Source organism: Acanthochromis polyacanthus, chromosome 21, assembly GCF_021347895.1.
Source record: "Acanthochromis polyacanthus isolate Apoly-LR-REF ecotype Palm Island chromosome 21, KAUST_Apoly_ChrSc, whole genome shotgun sequence".
NCBI lineage: Eukaryota > Metazoa > Chordata > Actinopteri > Pomacentridae > Acanthochromis > Acanthochromis polyacanthus.
In genome coordinates, this window is record NC_067133.1 from 15,056,464 (window position 1) to 15,073,981 (window position 17,518).

Genomic DNA, 17,518 nt, shown 5'->3' on the forward strand with positions numbered 1-17,518 from the left:
GTTCTCTTTTTAAACCGTGCCAGCGAGCTTCAAGAACTGTTTGCCGAGCTAACAAATGCAAATTGACCACCATTTCCTCACAAAAGTAACATTTCCATATTGCCTTAATGGTTTTTCTTTCTCCAGTCTTCCTTCTCATGAATTCACAGGCAGTGAGGCTTTCTAACTCCATCTCTCTTCTCTTTTTCTTTTCTCTCTGCAGCAATTTGGAAAGATTTTAGATGTGGAGATTATCTTTAATGAGCGAGGATCCAAGGTAAGTGAACTAGAACGCCAGCTGCTTCATTACCATGTACTTCTTCTGTTTCCTAATGATGGCATTAGTGTAGTGTGTACATTGGCTGAGAGTAGTGGTCTCTAAGCCTGGTCCTGGAGAGCTGCATCCACCATGCCTCTCTTTCTCATTCTCCCTCCCTCCCTATTGTTTTTGTTGTTTGTTGCAGCTCTCACCCAAGTTGTGAATCATTAGCCCTGTCAATCAATTCATTATTGAGCTGTTTCACATTTCACTTAATCCACCAGCCGGCTGCAGGTCGTCAAGCATATGGAATTGAAACTGCTTGTTTAGGGACTTGGCCCTCTTTGAAGGCTGAGCATTGATTGAAAAGATCCTACATTATTCAGTTTTATCATTTTGTTTTAAACTGGATAAAAATAATATTTTTTGTGATAATTTGCAAATAGATGTAGTTTAGGTAAAATGAACTTGAAGGCAACTTTTCTCACATTTTTATGGCTATATAGAAGCTGACACTAATTCATTTCTAGAGCCCCGCTGAAAGATGAGGTTAACACTAATCTGCATTTCCTTTTTTTGTCAACAAATCTAATGAAATTACCAAAAACCAACAATGTGCTACTCCCTCGATCAGCACTTCTTCTATTTCTGGTGCACTCGGCCCAAGGCTCGCCGGTTCCTATTGAGGTTGTAAGTCTTTAAAAACAGGTCACCGATATGCAGATTTATTTTTAAAAAAAGAGAAAGCTCAGCATCTTCCAAAAATATCAGGCCACTGCAGTTTTTAGTGAACACTTCCATTGTTGAGGACTATTTTCAGCAATAGATTAATACGCACTTCGTTCTCCGGTGAGTATTTCTGTGGGACTGAGTCTAAATAAGCTACAGTGCGTTTGTGGCGGCTCAATGACGAGTCTTCAATAGGACAGCGATGGAGCACTGCAACACAGAGAAGCAACATATACACACAAAATACTTTGGTTTTGGGTTCCTGGGATTTGTTGACATGAAGAAAAATATTGAACCTAGAAAGCCCTATTCTCAAAGGTCAGCTGTGCAGAGAATCTGAAATACTGCATGTAATTTCAGTTTTAGCTCTTCCAGTGTGCACTTATCTTGTACTCCTTGGATCATTTATGTATTTACATCAAAGATAGTTGAACTTTTAACCAAGAATACCAACCCACCGCCAGGAAAAAGGCCCCGGTGTTGATGTGTTGTTGCAGTATCAGTTTCCTAACCACGTATCAGGACAGGTGAAGCCTGCGGAGGTGTGAACAGCCGAGTGCTACTCACCCAGCTGTTCATTTAATAGAGTGTACTAAGCTCCAGAGCTTTCCATTCATAAAGGCGACAGGCTCCCTGGCTGGGTGTTGAGGCATGAATACTATTGATTCCCATTCATACCCAGGAGTACTTTGGGCTCACATACTGGTATGCAGGGAGCCTGGAACCAGGCGATGCTGCTGCACTCAGCCCCCTCTGCCAGACAAGATTGAGCACCGGATAAAGCTGCCTCCTCCGCCGTAACAAGCATTTATTGTTTGTGCCCTACAAAGCCATTACCCATGATGCCTCTCTCTCTCTCTCTCTCTCTCTCTCTCTCTCTCTCTCTCACTAGCACTCTGTGTGCTATATAATGAACCTACCAGGCCATTAATAAACAATCTATTTCCTATGAAGCTTTGGCAATTTGCATTCAATATGTTTGTCTCCTTTGAAAAATGGTGGCTCCACTCTCTCCTCTTGTAAGCTAATTATTTGTGCATGATAAAAAAAAGATAGAGGGGGTAACCACAGTCGGGTGAATGTCCAAAGGATTAATTTTGCCCTCAATTCCTTTTTTTGAATTTATTTCTTTATCTCTCTTTCCCCAAGGACAGGTCCCATGTTATTTATGCTAGAAATAGCAGCCCGGAGATCCTGTGTATGCATACAAGATCACACCGCTCGCCATTTCTCACATGTATTACATCCTCAAGCAATTATCAGGCAGCGCCGGCCATGCGCTCTCTTCCCATGCCCATACCCCTATAAGTATATATAGAAACCAAAGGAATGGGACTTGTTTGGCCAGAATATCTTAATGCTTCCACTATAGAGCTCAGGTCCAGTATCCCAGTCCACATAACTCAAGGAAGTGACAAACCCCCCCAGGGGAGTCGGGCAGAGAGAGAGTTGGAGGAGGGGATGGAAATGAGAGGTTGGGTGTATTTTGGTCAGGGTTTAAAGTCAATATCGTTGCTCTTCTCTATCACAGAGGAGTGTATTTGCCACGACACCATTCACTTTTTTGCATCAATGAGCCGGTGTAATTTTGCTTCCATAAAAATGTCCCAACTATTAGTGCAGTGAATCAGAAATAGCCAGAGATCAAGTGAACGTTTCTCTTTAGAGAATTCATCCTCACTCTGTCTCCTGTTTCCCACATCTTCAAAGGGAGGATGGGGCCATTTGAGCGGCCGCACTGCTGAAGTTGTGTAGATAATTATACGACTATTATGGCAGCTAACACAGTGTTTTGCATCCGCTGCTCCCTGACATTCACCCATGGCTCCGGTGCCGTGCTGTTTAATTGGGTAAAGCAGGCAGGTTTGTTGGTGTTGTTGTGTGAGGTCATGTCACCGTTATCCTCTTCTCCTCGGATCTCTCTGTTTGCTGTTTCCTGACGCCTCACTAACTGCCTCTAATTAATCTGGCTGCTTACAACTCGACTCTGCCACCACTGCTGCTCACCTACTCCTGTCGTCTCACCTCTCTCTCTCCCTTTTCTCCTTCCCTTCCCCTTTCTGTTCCTTCTCTGTATGTGTGTGTGTGTGTGTGTACGTGTGTGTCCACCTTCTTTTTCTCTACCAATGGCTAACATTGGTGCTCTCAGGGCTTTGGGTTTGTAACTTTTGAAACAAGCACAGATGCTGATCGTGCACGGGAGAAACTAAACGGTACAATCGTAGAGGGACGCAAAATAGAGGTGCTTTCATTTTTTCCCTTCTTCCTCATCTTTTCTCCTTCTTGCCTGCTGCCTTCTCAACTTACCTATAAACCCATGCACAAGCATGTGGCTGGTGTGTGCGTGCGTGTGTGTGTGTGCGCAAATCTGCATCTCTGAGTATGTGTGCCTGGATGCATGCATGCATAATGGTACGTTTAACTCGTTCCTAGTAGTATGCGGTATCCATACATGGACACGCCGGTTGTCCATCATTACTTGACAGTGCAAAATGAATGCATGCCATCACCTTCTGGGCTCCTACCAAATCTGAGAAGACCTGCATTCCCCTATCACCCTCGTTTAGTGTTGCCTGCTCTAACTCTGTTTTTGTTTACGACTGAGCCAAGCCCACACTCAGTCATTCTCATCAGGTCAATAGACAAAAATCAAAGCATTGCCTGTGTTTTTCTTTTGGAATCCATTTGTTTATCCAGCCAATTACTGAATTTGGAGGATGTTCTTTTATATTCATACCTGTGGGTAATTGGTGCATGCTTCCCCCTCTCTTTCCGGTTATATAATAATCTGTAAGAAAATGAATAAATTCATGAAAGGGTGGACAAAACTCAACCACACTAAAGTGTTTCAAACAGATTTACATAGTCCTTTATTTATTTCTTTATTATTTTATGAATTAGTCTCAGTTCATCTGGCTGCTTGATTCTAGCCCACCCTGGATATGTGGATAGTGAAAGTAGAGTAATCACAAGCTGTGCGTTTTGCTGCTTTGAACAGGTGAACAATGCAACAGCACGAGTGATGACAAACAAAAAAGTGGCCAACCCCTACACGAATGGTAAGCAGCGTACTTCATCATAAAGCCTAAACAATAAAACAGTTTGCATTCAGTTTCCATTGTGAGCTGAGCTGTTCTTTGTTCCATCAGGCTGGAAGCTGAATCCAGTAGTAGGAGCTGTCTATGGTCCTGAACTCTATGCTGGTAAGCGCTACAACAGTGTTTTTTTTTCTCTCTGCCTTTCACCACATGCATTGCACCAAACACAAGGCCGCTATCAGCCGCAGCCAATCCCAATCTGACCCCTGAATTTCTACAATCTGGTTCATCCTGAACCTACTGAACATGAAATTCCCCTCGAATCAAAGTGAATCTGAGAGCGGCTCAGATAAGCAGTGGATGATCCAAGCCTCTCTGAGTGGCTGAGGGAGCCTGAGCCATTGTTTGCGCGGTGTGCAACTGTAAAGCTGAAAAAAAATGATTTCAAGAGCAAGCGCCCCTGCAACTGTTATCAGATTGTAGAGGCTGCTGCTGTGGATGGATTTGCCAAGTGCGCCAGATTGACTTTTACAGAGCTAACCGAATAAGGGAGATTGAGTGAGCGATATTGTTGGCACCTACCCTGTCGAAGGCCGCTATTCCTTCTGGTCTCAGTAATGGAGGAATGAGATGAGCTCAGTGGGGTTTTCCCTATCTCTCTCTGCCTCGACATGCCAGCTTTATTGCTGTATGTTATATGAACCCTTTGCATTTTAATGAGGGGGAAATGGTACTATTTCATTTGGAAGAAGTGCTGAGCACATCGCGCCACTTTAACGGCTTTCCTTTCTGCTCATTAGACTAAAATCTGTTCATTCCCCGGACAGCTTTACGGCGAACCTCTAAATAACTGTCCATGACAGAAAGCAGTCATCTATCATTTTTATTTCATCCCCAACCCCTCACCCCCTCCAAGCCTCCTCCCTTGCCTCCTACTCCCCCCCCCCCCCCCCCCCAAGCACTCCTTTGGTTTCGACATCTTCGCCTGATAATTATTCACACACACAAACATTCACACATCCCTGCGCAGTTGCATGCTGAAATGTATGCACTATGATGAATTTGGGTAGAATTTTCACTAAATTAAAGATCTGAACGTGAAGTAACTTAGATTAACAATAATTTCAGTGACCTATATACACACACAACACTATCACCTGCCCTGTTTTTTTCCACTCAGACCAAAGCATTCCAGCATACAGAAATAGATAACCTATGTAGAACACAGACACTAATGCATGCCCCCTCTTCCATGCACACTTTCTCCATTTTACACACACACACACACACACACACACACACACTCTCTTCCCAAATCATCTCATAAATCAGAGGGAGTGTGGTCCACCACTCCAGGCAGGGGAAGCAGGAGGGGTTGGGTGATTTATTGGCTGCTAATTTTTCAAGTCGTCTTGACATGGCGCTGGAGTTTGCCAAGCCTAAACGACAACATATGCTTGCCAGCTGGGAAGATGGGAAACATAAATAAGAGATACATTTTTGAAACAAAACCTCCCTAATGAGCAGAAAAAGGCTGTTTTAACCCACATGTAAAAAAAAAAAAAAGCCTGTCCGGGCCTTAGATTGTTTTTTTTTTCCGCCTTCCCGACAGAAGAAGAAGAAGAAGAAAAATAATAAAACAAGAATCACACTGCAGGATTCAGGACATATTCCAAAATCATCATAGCTACAGTTAATATACTTTTGGTGGGAGTAAAATGGGATATAAAGGCGATTAATCACTGTTTATCAGTCCTCATTTCTGTGCAGGAGATCAGTGAAATTGGGAGCCATAAATCCTGGCTCGGTGACAGCACACTTCGTCTCCATTCGTCCTGGCGCTACAGGTTTATTGTCCTCAAAACCCATTCAGGAGAATGACGGATGAGAGCCTCATGCCGGCTCCTCGCTCTTAACCTCTTCCAGGGTAGATTGGCTCCTCCTCCTGGTGGAGGAGGGAGGTAGTGGGGAGTACTTGGTAAGGTATTGGCAGACGGCGCCAACCCCAAGTCCATGTCTTCTGTTGCCACCCAAATTTCCCACAAACCCCCACTGAAGGGAGCTAGTGGGGTTTCATAGGACAGAGTTGTGATCCCAGGAACAAAAAGGGGAGGGGGGGGATTGGGTTCCCAGTCAAATGGAGGGATTGGCAATAAAACATAGCAGAGGCACAAATCATGGGCAAGCATTCAGTATCTGTGCTCACCTTTGTCCTCTCTTATTGTGCACTGATGTGGTTTAATGACAACTTTTGAAGATAAAAGTTGTACAAATGACTGTGTGTAGATATTTCATGTCTTTATCTGCATGAATACGGATTAGTGCAACTGAACATAGATTTTTAGATTGATTTTATTACTTATTGTATGAAATTTTAAAACAAGAACACAGTTGCAGATGTTAATATTACATCAAACATGACAAATGTATTTAAATGATTAGGATAACCATTGAGAGGCAGATCAGTATGCAGTACATATTGCCCTGTTTAGTGCATTTTACAATAATTGGCAACGTTTTCTTGATTCCTCGTGTTGGATGTTTTCAGCACCATGGACAGCTGTCACTTAGAAAGCCCCTCATATGGCGGTTCCCCCCTCAGGCTGCAAGAGAGACACTCTTCTCTGCAGCTTAATTTCTAGGGAGACAGGAGATGAGTAGCTTTTCATTCACCAGTTCATATTTTCTGCTACTAAGGTGGAGTTTTCTTGAGGACTTGTGAAAAGCTACCAGCTGTGTAAATGACAGAAAAGAAAGGCTAATTGCCATCTTAATATATGTAGACAGATCCTCTCATTGTTGGAGTGTACTTTGGGGGATAATTAAGCTCCAGACTCTTGATTAGATTAAGCTGTTTTTGGTCCCCAGTGCGTGGATTAAGTGCTCATTGCCCGATGTATTTGAGCAGGAAGTATTAGAGAGATCAACCTTGTGGAAAATCAGATCTTTCTTTATGGGAGCCGGTTATGACCCCATCATTGGCACAGAGCTGGATTACCTCAGGTCCAACTGGCTCTGCAGGTATTGAGCTTCTCTCAAGTTGACACATATGACATATGAGGTGCAGTGTGACCCTGCCGCCCTCCAGCACATAACTCATATTTTCTCCAGCCCCCCTCCCGGAAAAGGTGTTTGACTTTGGTGGCTAGACCAGGTTTGTGCTCTCATACACCGTGGCTGTTGTTGCTTTTCACGGGCTTACCAAGGTGTGACAGTGCCTTTGATTTATGGGTTATTATTGAAGCAGTGTAGCCTATCGCCAACTCATTATGAGTTTACATTCACATACATCACAGCATGCATATTGCATACAAATTTTCAAAAAAGAAAGAAAGAAGCAATTGAACTTTGTGGGGCCCAGAAGCAGAAGCGAAACACAGTAGCGGAAAGGGGGGAGGAAAAAAAAACACACCTTGGAAACTATCAAAGAGGATTGTTTTTGCCCTTTAGCAACTGTGCTCAGATGTCCACTGCTCCAAAAAAAGAGACTAATTTAAATGTCAAGGTCAGCATTATAAATCACTTGGGGGAAAGGGGGCACCCTGCTAGTCCAGGCAGTCTATTGGTGCGTTGGCAGCAAACAAAGTGTCCTGCACATTGGTGGGTGGTTGAAGGGGGGGAATGTGGGCGTCACCTGGCCAAATGAGACGCAAAGTTTGAATATGTGTGTGGACCCAGTAATGGAGCGTGATGTTAATGGCAGAAGACATTAAACCTAGCTCTCTGTGTTTTTAAAAGCACCACTAATCTGTCTCCCTGTCAGCTTTATTGAAGCAGCGGGGCTAGGGTGTGCATCGTTCATTAGGGTGCTCACTGGTCTTAACCAACTGCAGGGTTAACGCTGCTCAGAGCACAGCAACACCAGGCCGTCGCTCACCAGGCAGGAACCGATATACCGCTGGCCGCACGAGCCACCATGGATCTTCATTGTAGTCTAGTTTATCTGAGATTGCGAGCCACCGTTTGCCGTCTCCATTGTGGCTGTGGGTTCATCTGAAACGTATTGGACACATGTTATTAACCTGCATTATTCACCTCAACTGAAGCAAAGTCCCCCCCCCCCCCCCCCCAGCAACATGATCAGACATGAGCACCACAACTCCTCATAGCAGAGCCAGCTCTGATTGAAGAAACTGAAAGAGGCCCATGATAAATTCACCCAAAACATGTCATGGAAATGAATAAAAAAGAATAAGGTGAGGGGAGGGTGGAAAAGGGGGCGTTGCTGGGGATGAAGAATAATGGGGCTGACTGTGTGGTGATGGACTAGGTGTTGGGGGATGGAGGGAGGGAGGGGGCGACGATCAGAGCGAAGGGGGCTGTGAGGGAATTTCAATTGCTAGAAAAGTGGAGGCCAGCTTAATCACGTCTAGAGATCAGTGTGTTTGTATGCACCTCCACAGCCTGTAATCAGACAGCCACTGGACTGATTGAAGGTTAAGTGGAGAGCTGACGATCACATCGACTGTCCTCTAATCTGCGACCATGACCATTTTGTAGCAGCATCGCACCAACCCTTCGCTGCTCACCCTGAAGCCTTTCACCCCAACTGGCCCTTTCCCATTCACCAGTAGCCATCAGCAGAGGACATGTGTAGCTGTGTGATTGGTTAAATATGGTCCCAGATGGGTTTGGAGATGGGGGTCATGCTGAGGTTTGAGCCTTGGCTATCCAGCCCATCTGCTGCAGTTCCCCTTGGGGAAGTTCTGAACATCTAGTCAGGTTGTTCAACAACCTTCACCTCCCATTTGTCTCTACCCAACACCTAGAAACGCCCTCTACCTCTACCCCGTCCACCCTCCAACTGTTCTCTTCGCTGCTAGCCCATTGTGTCTAAACTATGCAAAAGCTGTGGTGCGAAACTAGTGGTATTGCATCCATTACCTGCCTAGGCTTCAAGGCTGCCCCTCGCCAGGCATCAGGAAAGGATGCGTACAGCAAATGTGGATCCTTGCTGAGTACGGCACAAAGCAGCGAGCTGGGAAAGGGGAGAGTGCTCGATGAGGCGCACCTAGAAAAGATTAAATCTATTGTTTCCTTGTCGTCCCCATAATGCATTCTGTCATAGGGAAAGCAGTGCCACACGTCTCTCTCTAATGTATTCTGTCATAAGGTAAGCAATGCCAAGTCGAGGATGTTCTCTGAAAGTCATTTTCTCTTCTCCTGTGTGTTTCTTCCATAGTAACAGGGTTTCCCTACCCTGCCACAGGCGCTACGGTGGCCTATCGGGGTGCCCACTTGCGGGGACGGGGACGGGCTGTGTACAATACATTCCGCACAGCTCCTCCGCCACCACCAATCCCAGCTTATGGAGCGTGAGTATTGAATTTCTAACCCGAACCCAGAAAACTGCACTGAGCACTTTAGACAATGGCAAAGTTTCAGTTGTGTTCATACTATAGTGAGATTGTAACAAGTCCGCTCAACTCATCTACTCATGTGTTTCTATTCACATTCTTTAGATAAATTTTGCTGTGGTAGTCATAACTGAACAATTTCTAAGAATTATGTCAGAGGACCACATGCTGTACTTCAACAGGAAAGCAGGGTGTTTAATGTTGCAAAGTTTGTTAAAATAATAATACGGGCCATCAGCTGTTATTGTCCTGCTTCATATTTTTATGTAGACAGGTCTTTGGGGAGTATTTGGTATCTAGTGTTTCCCATTAATTATCCAAACTGTGGCAGCACGCCACACTTTGGTAATAAATTGGAATTCTGAAAGTTTCAAATGAAGCATATTCAGAATGTTACTCCTCAGTCCAGCAAAACTATACATTCATAAACTATAGACTTTGGATAATTTATGATGACTGATAAGCCCAAAAAATAATATTACATTGTTTACAAGCAGTGCTTTGCCTTAGATGTCACTACAATGTCCAGTAGTTACCATTTTAGGTGTGCACGGTTCCACAATGGATGTGTAACTCTTGGTAGGGTTGAATGATGTGATAGAAAACATCAAGTTTGAATTATTTTGACAGATATACTGATATAAGTAATAATTTTTAAAGAAATGGTGATTTTTTTTGTCTACTTGTCCCACTGAAAATAGCAAAAAAAAAATGGTGATGCAATTTTTTGCTGCAGTCTATACCAAGCAAGCAGGTTTCCTTACGTCTGGAGAATATGATCATTCAGCCCTAGTCCTTGGCAGGCAGGCAGAATGAGGCATAACACCAGACCAACTCCTCAGTGATGAGGAAAGGCAGAGAGATACCATAGTAATGTTGCATGAGCTGAGCAAACACTGTGCAAACATTTGGATAACTGTTAAACTGAAATTTGGGCCTAGCTACAGACTATGGCTGATTACAGTAACTTGATCACGTATGCCAGCCTGCGCTTTACAGTGGCAGTTATTTTTACTTGTTAAAAAGTACATAGTAGCAATTCAAATACTTGCAGTGGAGCACCTAATATATGGTATTTTTTACACTTGGTACACCTTCCCTTCAGCTACCACTACACATACAATCTCAACTGTGGGAAACTGTGTATCGACATGCCCTAACGCTGTCTGTCCTTATATTTGTATGTTGACAAAGCAAGAACTGACAGGGCCCCAGTAAGAGCTGCAGAGAACTGAGATAGTGCATTACTGGGCAGATCTCACTGGACTGTGACCAGGTCCTATGCTGATCTCCTGGCTTTGTGCAGCCCTGCCTCACACTTGTCTCTTATCAGCAGTGGTCTGTGTGGCCGTGGGAGAGGTCTGACGGAGGCCGGCCGAGGGCCCAGTATAGCTGTCTATCTGTGATTAGATCAGGATCCGTCTTACTGCAGAGGGACTCGTCGCTGAAGCCGGGACTGGAAATCCCACGTCCCCATTCCCCTCCCTCCTACTCGGGGGCCCTTTGCTACCGTTGGCAGCTGGTTGATTTATATAGCGAAGTCATGTGATGGAGCTCCTTCACTGCTTTCTTTTGTCCTCCCCTCCTCTCCCCAGCACCACCAGCCCTCCTGACAACAACCGCAGCAACTGGAAAGACAAACAATTTTACCAGAGCAGAAAATTGGACAGGGATGTGAAACAGTTGCAGCGTTCAGTTTAATGTGTCCTTCATTATTTGTGGTACAGTGCACTAAAGCTGCTAAGAGCTGACCCCATAGACCCACAAATGGGGCCATATAGGAAGAATGGCAAGAGCTGAGATACAGAGAGGCAGGATGTAAACCAAATCAACTCACTCTCCATTCTTGTTCCATAATTTCACAGGGTGGTGTACCAAGATGGCTTCTATGGTGCAGAGATCTATGTAAGTACAGTTTGCTTTTCTTTTTTTCTTTCCTGCTTAGATGAAACAGAAGTAAGGCAGACAAGAAGCCCAGCCCTGGAGAGAAAAACGTGATCTCCTCAGCCCCCAGCTTTCACCCAGCCTCGCTGCCAAGCCGGCGTCGATTAGGCCTCTGTCTACTGTGCCAAGAAACCCAACAACAAAATTTAAAACCCCCTCAGCTCCTCCCTCCTCTCTTCCTATGATCTCAGACTTTGGCAGTGAGGCAGACCCTGACTCAGTGTCCCATGTCAAGTTAGGTCATTTCTTCCTTTAGATTTGTCTGGGTTTTTGAGGTGTCGCCCCCTCCTCCTTCTTCTTCTCGCTACCTTTTTCCTCCACTCCGCTGTTTAGCATTTTGTGTTCACTCAGAGGGTTTGGCTGGGATATCCCTGCCTGCCCCAGGGGGTCTGTGCAGGCCTGAGTGGAGCCGGTTCCTCCCAGCAATCACCATGTGGGAGATAAGAGGAGCAGCAGATAAAGGGATTAGCCGTCCCTCTGGAGCTGTCCGTGCAGCAGGGTCACATCAGAGGCTGGCCCTGCTGCACGTCGCCCTTGACAGAAAAAAGCATGGACGCTGTAGAGATAATGCTGAAATTACCACGCTGCCCCACTTTGACATCAGTCCAAACGTTTGTGGGGGATGTAATTTGTCCCTTTGATTCTGCTACTTCTTTTTTTTTTTTTTTTTTTTTTGCTGCCACCGTCTGCTGAGATAGCGAGATGACAGTGGACACGGCAACAGTGACAGTTGCTTCTCACTTTCACCCTGACAAAGACCAGTGTCTGGGAATGAAATGCTAAACCCAAGTGATATATGACTTACACACGGGCCCACATGATAGGACTGTATTTCACTGGCTTTTATTGTAGCGACACCCACCACCATAGAAGAGACCCAGGCTGCACTCTGAGTGATGGTGTTTGTCTCTTACACTCATTCAGCCACCTCCAGCTAAGTCCTACACACTGATGTCCCTTGACCAAGGCCTGGCCAGGCTGCTCCATCATTCAACCCGTCAGGGCAGACCCTAGTGCTTTACTGCCATTAGTTTTGGCAATGGTCACTGCACAGCCTCAGACTGGCTGAGTGTGCGTGAAGGTCTCGAGTGACCAAGAGGGAGCTGTCCCTTAGCCCTCAGTGTCCTATACAATCATTCAGTGGACACTGGCTTCCTGTCAGAAGCAGCTGGCTGATGTGTCAAAGCTTCCTTTTTTGAAATATATGACCTGCTAATGCATTTGCGGACAGGGAAGCTGCATGCATACAGATATAAATATACACTACATAGACTGCATGCACTAATACATATGCATGCATACATGTCCATGTAGACACACGTGAGTCCACACATACATGACTGCACAAATACACACTCTCCATGACAAAATAACAAATGTGCTGCACTGCTGTGTGCAGGATTTGACAATGTGGGAGAGTGATTTATTGGCCCGTGTTTGTTCGGGCTGTTGCTGTAATCAGCACAGTCCCAAGGCATGTCCGTCCCACAGGAAGTCATCTGCCGCAAGTGCTGTGACTTCCTGTCCCCATGGAAAACCCTCGAGGAGAATCAGGGGAGCAGTATTCAATCGCCATGGCCCCTGACCTGATTCCATGTGCAGTTGTGGCCGTGGCAACCATTGCACACCGTTGCCTCTCGGCACTGCACTCCATCGGACGTCTCCCCCCTTGAGTTTAAAAATGAATGAAAACATGCATTATTAAAAGCCACCTATCCACCGTATGGACACAGATGGGCACACACTCCACTGGCACTAATAGAAAAACAGTGGGAGAACAGCTTCATTTTTCAAAGAGAGTAATAGCAGCACTCCACAATGAGGTCTTTAATTCCTTCCCCACTCTGGCAAATGAATACAGCGGTCCTGACTCCCCAATGGTCCGACTGTCTTCTGCCTTCTTACTTCATTTGTGAGCCAGGGGGGTCGTGTAAAGGAAAAAAGGGGATCTTCAATAATGTAGCAGCAGAGCCTCCTCAATCTAAAAATGGGCTGAAATTGGGGAGTTGCCTCACGTGGCCTCTGTTATGCCGTGGCTGCTACTCAGATGAGCCTCTAGTGTGACAATGACTCGCTCCTCCAAATGTACTGCCTCTCGGAACATCATTCATTCCCCTGTTGGCACCACCTGCCTAACACACCATATATCAAACAGCACCCTCTGGTGTCTCCAAGGGACCCTGCAGTTGGGGACTGTGAGCTGATGACCAAACACTGTGCAGTGACATTTAACTATTAAGGCAATTTAAAGATCTATGTCTGTATTGTTGTTTTCTTGTGTCTGAGAGATCTAACCTTTCTGTGTGCAGGTAGTGCTTAATCATTGATTAATACTGTGGTATTTTTACAGGGTGGCTATGCAGCATACAGATTTGCCCAGCCCACCACCACCGCTGCTTACAGTGACAGGTAAGAAGTCTTCTCTTCTTTTTAAGTAAATGGGCTGTATCAAGAAACTGAGCTTGTGCCACTTTGTTGTACAAAGATTAGTGAATGCAAAAATGATGCATGCTTCAGCTGTCCAAGATCTAATATGTTATTAATAGGAGAGTATTAGAAATCAATATATGAATCTTACTTTAATGACGGTGGCTTTGAAGACAAAGACCGCTGTGAATCACTTAATTAGTCAGATATCTTACGTTCATTTTGTTATTTTCGGTGTTTTTCTTACTTCCATAGACAGTTTGCCGTCAAGGAATTAGACTGATTTTAAAGTAAACCCATCATTAGCAAGAACCTCCTCAGCGACTGTTTTGCTCAAGTGCACAAGGAAACACAAAAAAACCTACAATAGAGCAGCAATTAATGACTGAAGTGGGGCCGCAGTGTCCAGGTCGACTGGTTGGTTAATATGCTCTCATTCCATCAAATTCTCATCGGTTAGATAATCACCAATATTACTTTCATAAGGAGAAAAGCCTTTGAGGATTAAAGTTGCAGTGGGCAGAAAACTGGAGGAGGCCAAAAACAAAGAAATAAAAAGGCCAGAATTTGAAACCAAAGCCTAGCTCCTGCCTCTTCATCTTGAGCCTTAGTCACCACACAATAATGAAAAAATAGTCAGGCTGGACTTTGTTACGGATTTTACTCTCTCACCTGATCTGGGTGAAAAGCCCTATGATTGGCTAAAGTCCCCCATCATGGGTTTGATTTTCTCAAACTTTAAAACAAAGCCAAGAGGAGTGAAGAGTGCTCTTTTTCTCTCAGATCACATGAATACGATGAAAGGTTAGTATGCATGTTTTTCCCAAGATTCTATACAACAACACAGCCTATCCCTGCTTTAGTTCATTATTTTTGACAGCAGGAAAAACAGACTACATTTCACCATGTCACAGAAGTCAGTAAAGGCTAAATAAGTTGAACTTTGAAGTCTACATTAAGTTGGTTGTGGTCAAAGTTGTGAATACACATGGGTGTTCACAGATGCCAAAAATAAAGGATTAATCCTGGAAGGCTGTCGATGTGTTTTTCTCCTTATTGAAGTCGATCGCTCGACCAATTACAATCGAGTTGAATCAGAGCATATCAACCAACCAACTGACCTCCTGAATATATTTAGTCACAAACCACAGTGTAGGAGATAGAAAGTTAGATTTCTGCTGGAAATAATTACTTTTTTCCTACCAAAAAGCATCACAAATACAGACGTGATGAGAGGAGAATGTACTGTATGTGATGAATGAGGGTTGCTTCACCAGCATTTTACGATATTCTATAGAAGTTATTTTAGGTTTCCCGAGGTTTTTCTCTCTCTTGAATTATCTTATCTATTAGGCAAACCACCTTTTTCTTTTTAGCTTGGAGCTAAAGAACACATAAAAAAAGAAGACTAACCTTGTTGGACTCGATGAGAAAAGCAGTGATATATGTCGTGACTCTCTGCTTGTGATGGGAGAGTGGGTATATCACTGCGGTATTTATGAATGGCCTCAGGTCTGTGGAAGAGAGGTAGGGAGACAGAGCGAGGGAGAGATGGACCAGCAGGAACTCTATCACTTCTGAGTGATGTCACTCTGGTTCAGGTGTGCTCCGTTTGAGGAGGCGTCGCTGATTCATTTCGGCCCCTGAAAGCCGTTGTCAGCCGGGATGTGGGCTGGTTTGGGAATCTAATCTGGGAAGGATTGAGCATGTCACTTGTGATAACGTACACCCTGCCTGAGAGCCTGAAGATCATATCGATAATGTAAGATTTATCAGGCCTCGGCGCGGCTCGAATTATGAGCAGCCGTGCTCGGCGAGAGCAGAAATTGGACAGCAGCTTTTTTTTTTTTCCCCCTCTGAGTGATTTAATTCCCGTTTCTCTTGCCTATACTTTTCTCTGAGATTTAATATAATTCGCCCCCAAGTTGTTTGTTTTGCTTTGTCTGTTTGTTTCCTTTTGAATAAGCGGTCATGCCCATTGGATCAATAGGGGTTTGTCGGTATTGTCTCAGCAATACCTTATCAGACTTACCGTGAAGCAGTCAGCCAATCATAAAAAAGAGGTCACCAGGATTGTGGAAGGCGTGTGAAACCCCTGTAAAATATGAAACATTTATTATCCGAAAAGCCCACAGTGCTCACAGGCTGCATTACCAAAGCTCTTTCAGTAACTAAACAGAGTTCATACCAGTGAGTCTGATGTATCAAAGAGGCCTTGTGAGGAGCCAGTCACATTGTAGAGACCCTGCTGGCTTCCAGTCAGCTCTGTGGAGGCTCTGTGACATTGCACAGGGTGGTTTGACCTGCCCGTCGTCAGCAGTGCCACTCTGGTGAGAGTCATTTTGTAGATATATTAGCCTTAGAGGGCCTGTGGGGTTCGGTGCTCACTGAAGATAAGAGGACCACGGAGACTTCCCCTGACCATCTCATGGCACCGGCCTCCTCCCCAAGGAGCCGAGACAGCCTTTCTGATTTCATGTCCTGCTCACTGACCTTGGGTACTGCCGGACTTAAATGGGCCGAGCCATATTTAGATCTTATATAACTCAATGTAGCTCATGCGAAAGGCATGAATGCTGTATGTCTTGTTGTCTCCTTTAGGAGAATTTCTTCCTCTCTCCACTTTTTTTATTCCTGGTTGATTTGGTGCCCTCAGTCCTTGGCTGGGTGTGCCTTATCTGCTCCGCGCAGACCCTCATTTGCAAGCAAGCACTGGAAAAAAAAGAAAGAAAGTAAATAGAGGAATATGTGAAGTCGAATAAATAAATAAATAAGGCAGACACATCTTGTCCTGTCTCAGAAGGAAATTGGAAGGATTAGTTCCAAACCAGCAACAATGAAAAGACAGGGGCGTGAGCCCAGTGTGCAGCCTGGGTAAACAAGAACAGGGTGAGAGACCAAGCCCTCCAGCACCAACTGTGTTCTCCTCCTCTGCATCTTACTCTTTCTGTCTCTCGCTGCTCATTACCTATTCCAGCCACCTAATCAAGATGACAATGAAAAGACAAGTATAATTCACCAACCTTTGAACTCCCCTTTTTGAACCACCTTGTATAATGCAGGAAGCCCAGGAGGCCAGGAGGAAAATAATTGATTGTGTTAGAGACTTGAAAGAGTTGACTTGAGGGGTTGAGCATTAAACAAGCATGCATAAATGTTCTGCTCTCCTCGTCAATGATAGATCAATGACTGTGTTCTCTGTGTCTCCTGCTGTGCAGCTATGGCAGAGTCTATGCAACAGCAGACCCGTATCACCACACAATTGGCCCTGCCGCCACATACAGTGTGGGGACCATGGTAAGTCTATGAGACCACCGCCTGTTTCTGTCTGCGCCTTGTCTCAAGCATTCATGACACAAGCACACACGACTCACTCTCCAAAAATAAAGACCAGAGACTGTAGTGGTCACTGGTTTTTATTTCTGTATTATTCATGAATTAATTTAGTTTTTATTGGGCTATCTGGCACACCCTAGTGGAGCTGAGCAGTATTTGGAAACCCCGGCATGCGGAAATTGACTCTGACATTTAGTGCAATATACTTATGTTATGCCACGTGAGCTCACCTTATGCTATATTGATTTGACATTAGTTCCTCCTGAAATGAGAATGAGTGATCACTGCAGTGTTGTTTTTTTCCAACTTTGCATCTTACATAACAAAGACATTTTTCAAGCTTTCTTTTCATTCTACATCACTCAGCTCACTACTGAGTGAGTTGGATCATCTTTATTTTCTTTTTCCATTCAGCCAAACCAAACTTTGAAGGGATGAAGTTGAATTGT

General features: G+C 44.6%; 1 protein-coding gene across 10 annotated transcripts in view; it reads left to right on the plus strand.

The window, feature by feature from the left end:
* LOC110948477 (RNA binding protein fox-1 homolog 3-like) overlaps nt 1–17,518 on the plus strand; it is a 550,111-nt gene that overhangs the window by 515,838 nt on the left and 16,755 nt on the right. For 9 of the 10 annotated variants that reach the window (XM_051941117.1, XM_051941119.1, XM_051941122.1 and 6 more), the window contains 8 exons: nt 203–256; nt 3,117–3,209; nt 3,966–4,026; nt 4,117–4,170; nt 9,188–9,320; nt 11,228–11,267; nt 13,657–13,715; nt 16,952–17,030. In XM_051941117.1, coding sequence (XP_051797077.1) covers nt 203–256; nt 3,117–3,209; nt 3,966–4,026; nt 4,117–4,170; nt 9,188–9,320; nt 11,228–11,267; nt 13,657–13,715; nt 16,952–17,030 — 573 coding nt within the window. The remainder of the gene's footprint in view (nt 1–202; nt 257–3,116; nt 3,210–3,965; nt 4,027–4,116; nt 4,171–9,187; nt 9,321–11,227; nt 11,268–13,656; nt 13,716–16,951; nt 17,031–17,518) is intronic. The other variant, XM_051941123.1, reaches the window with a different exon arrangement.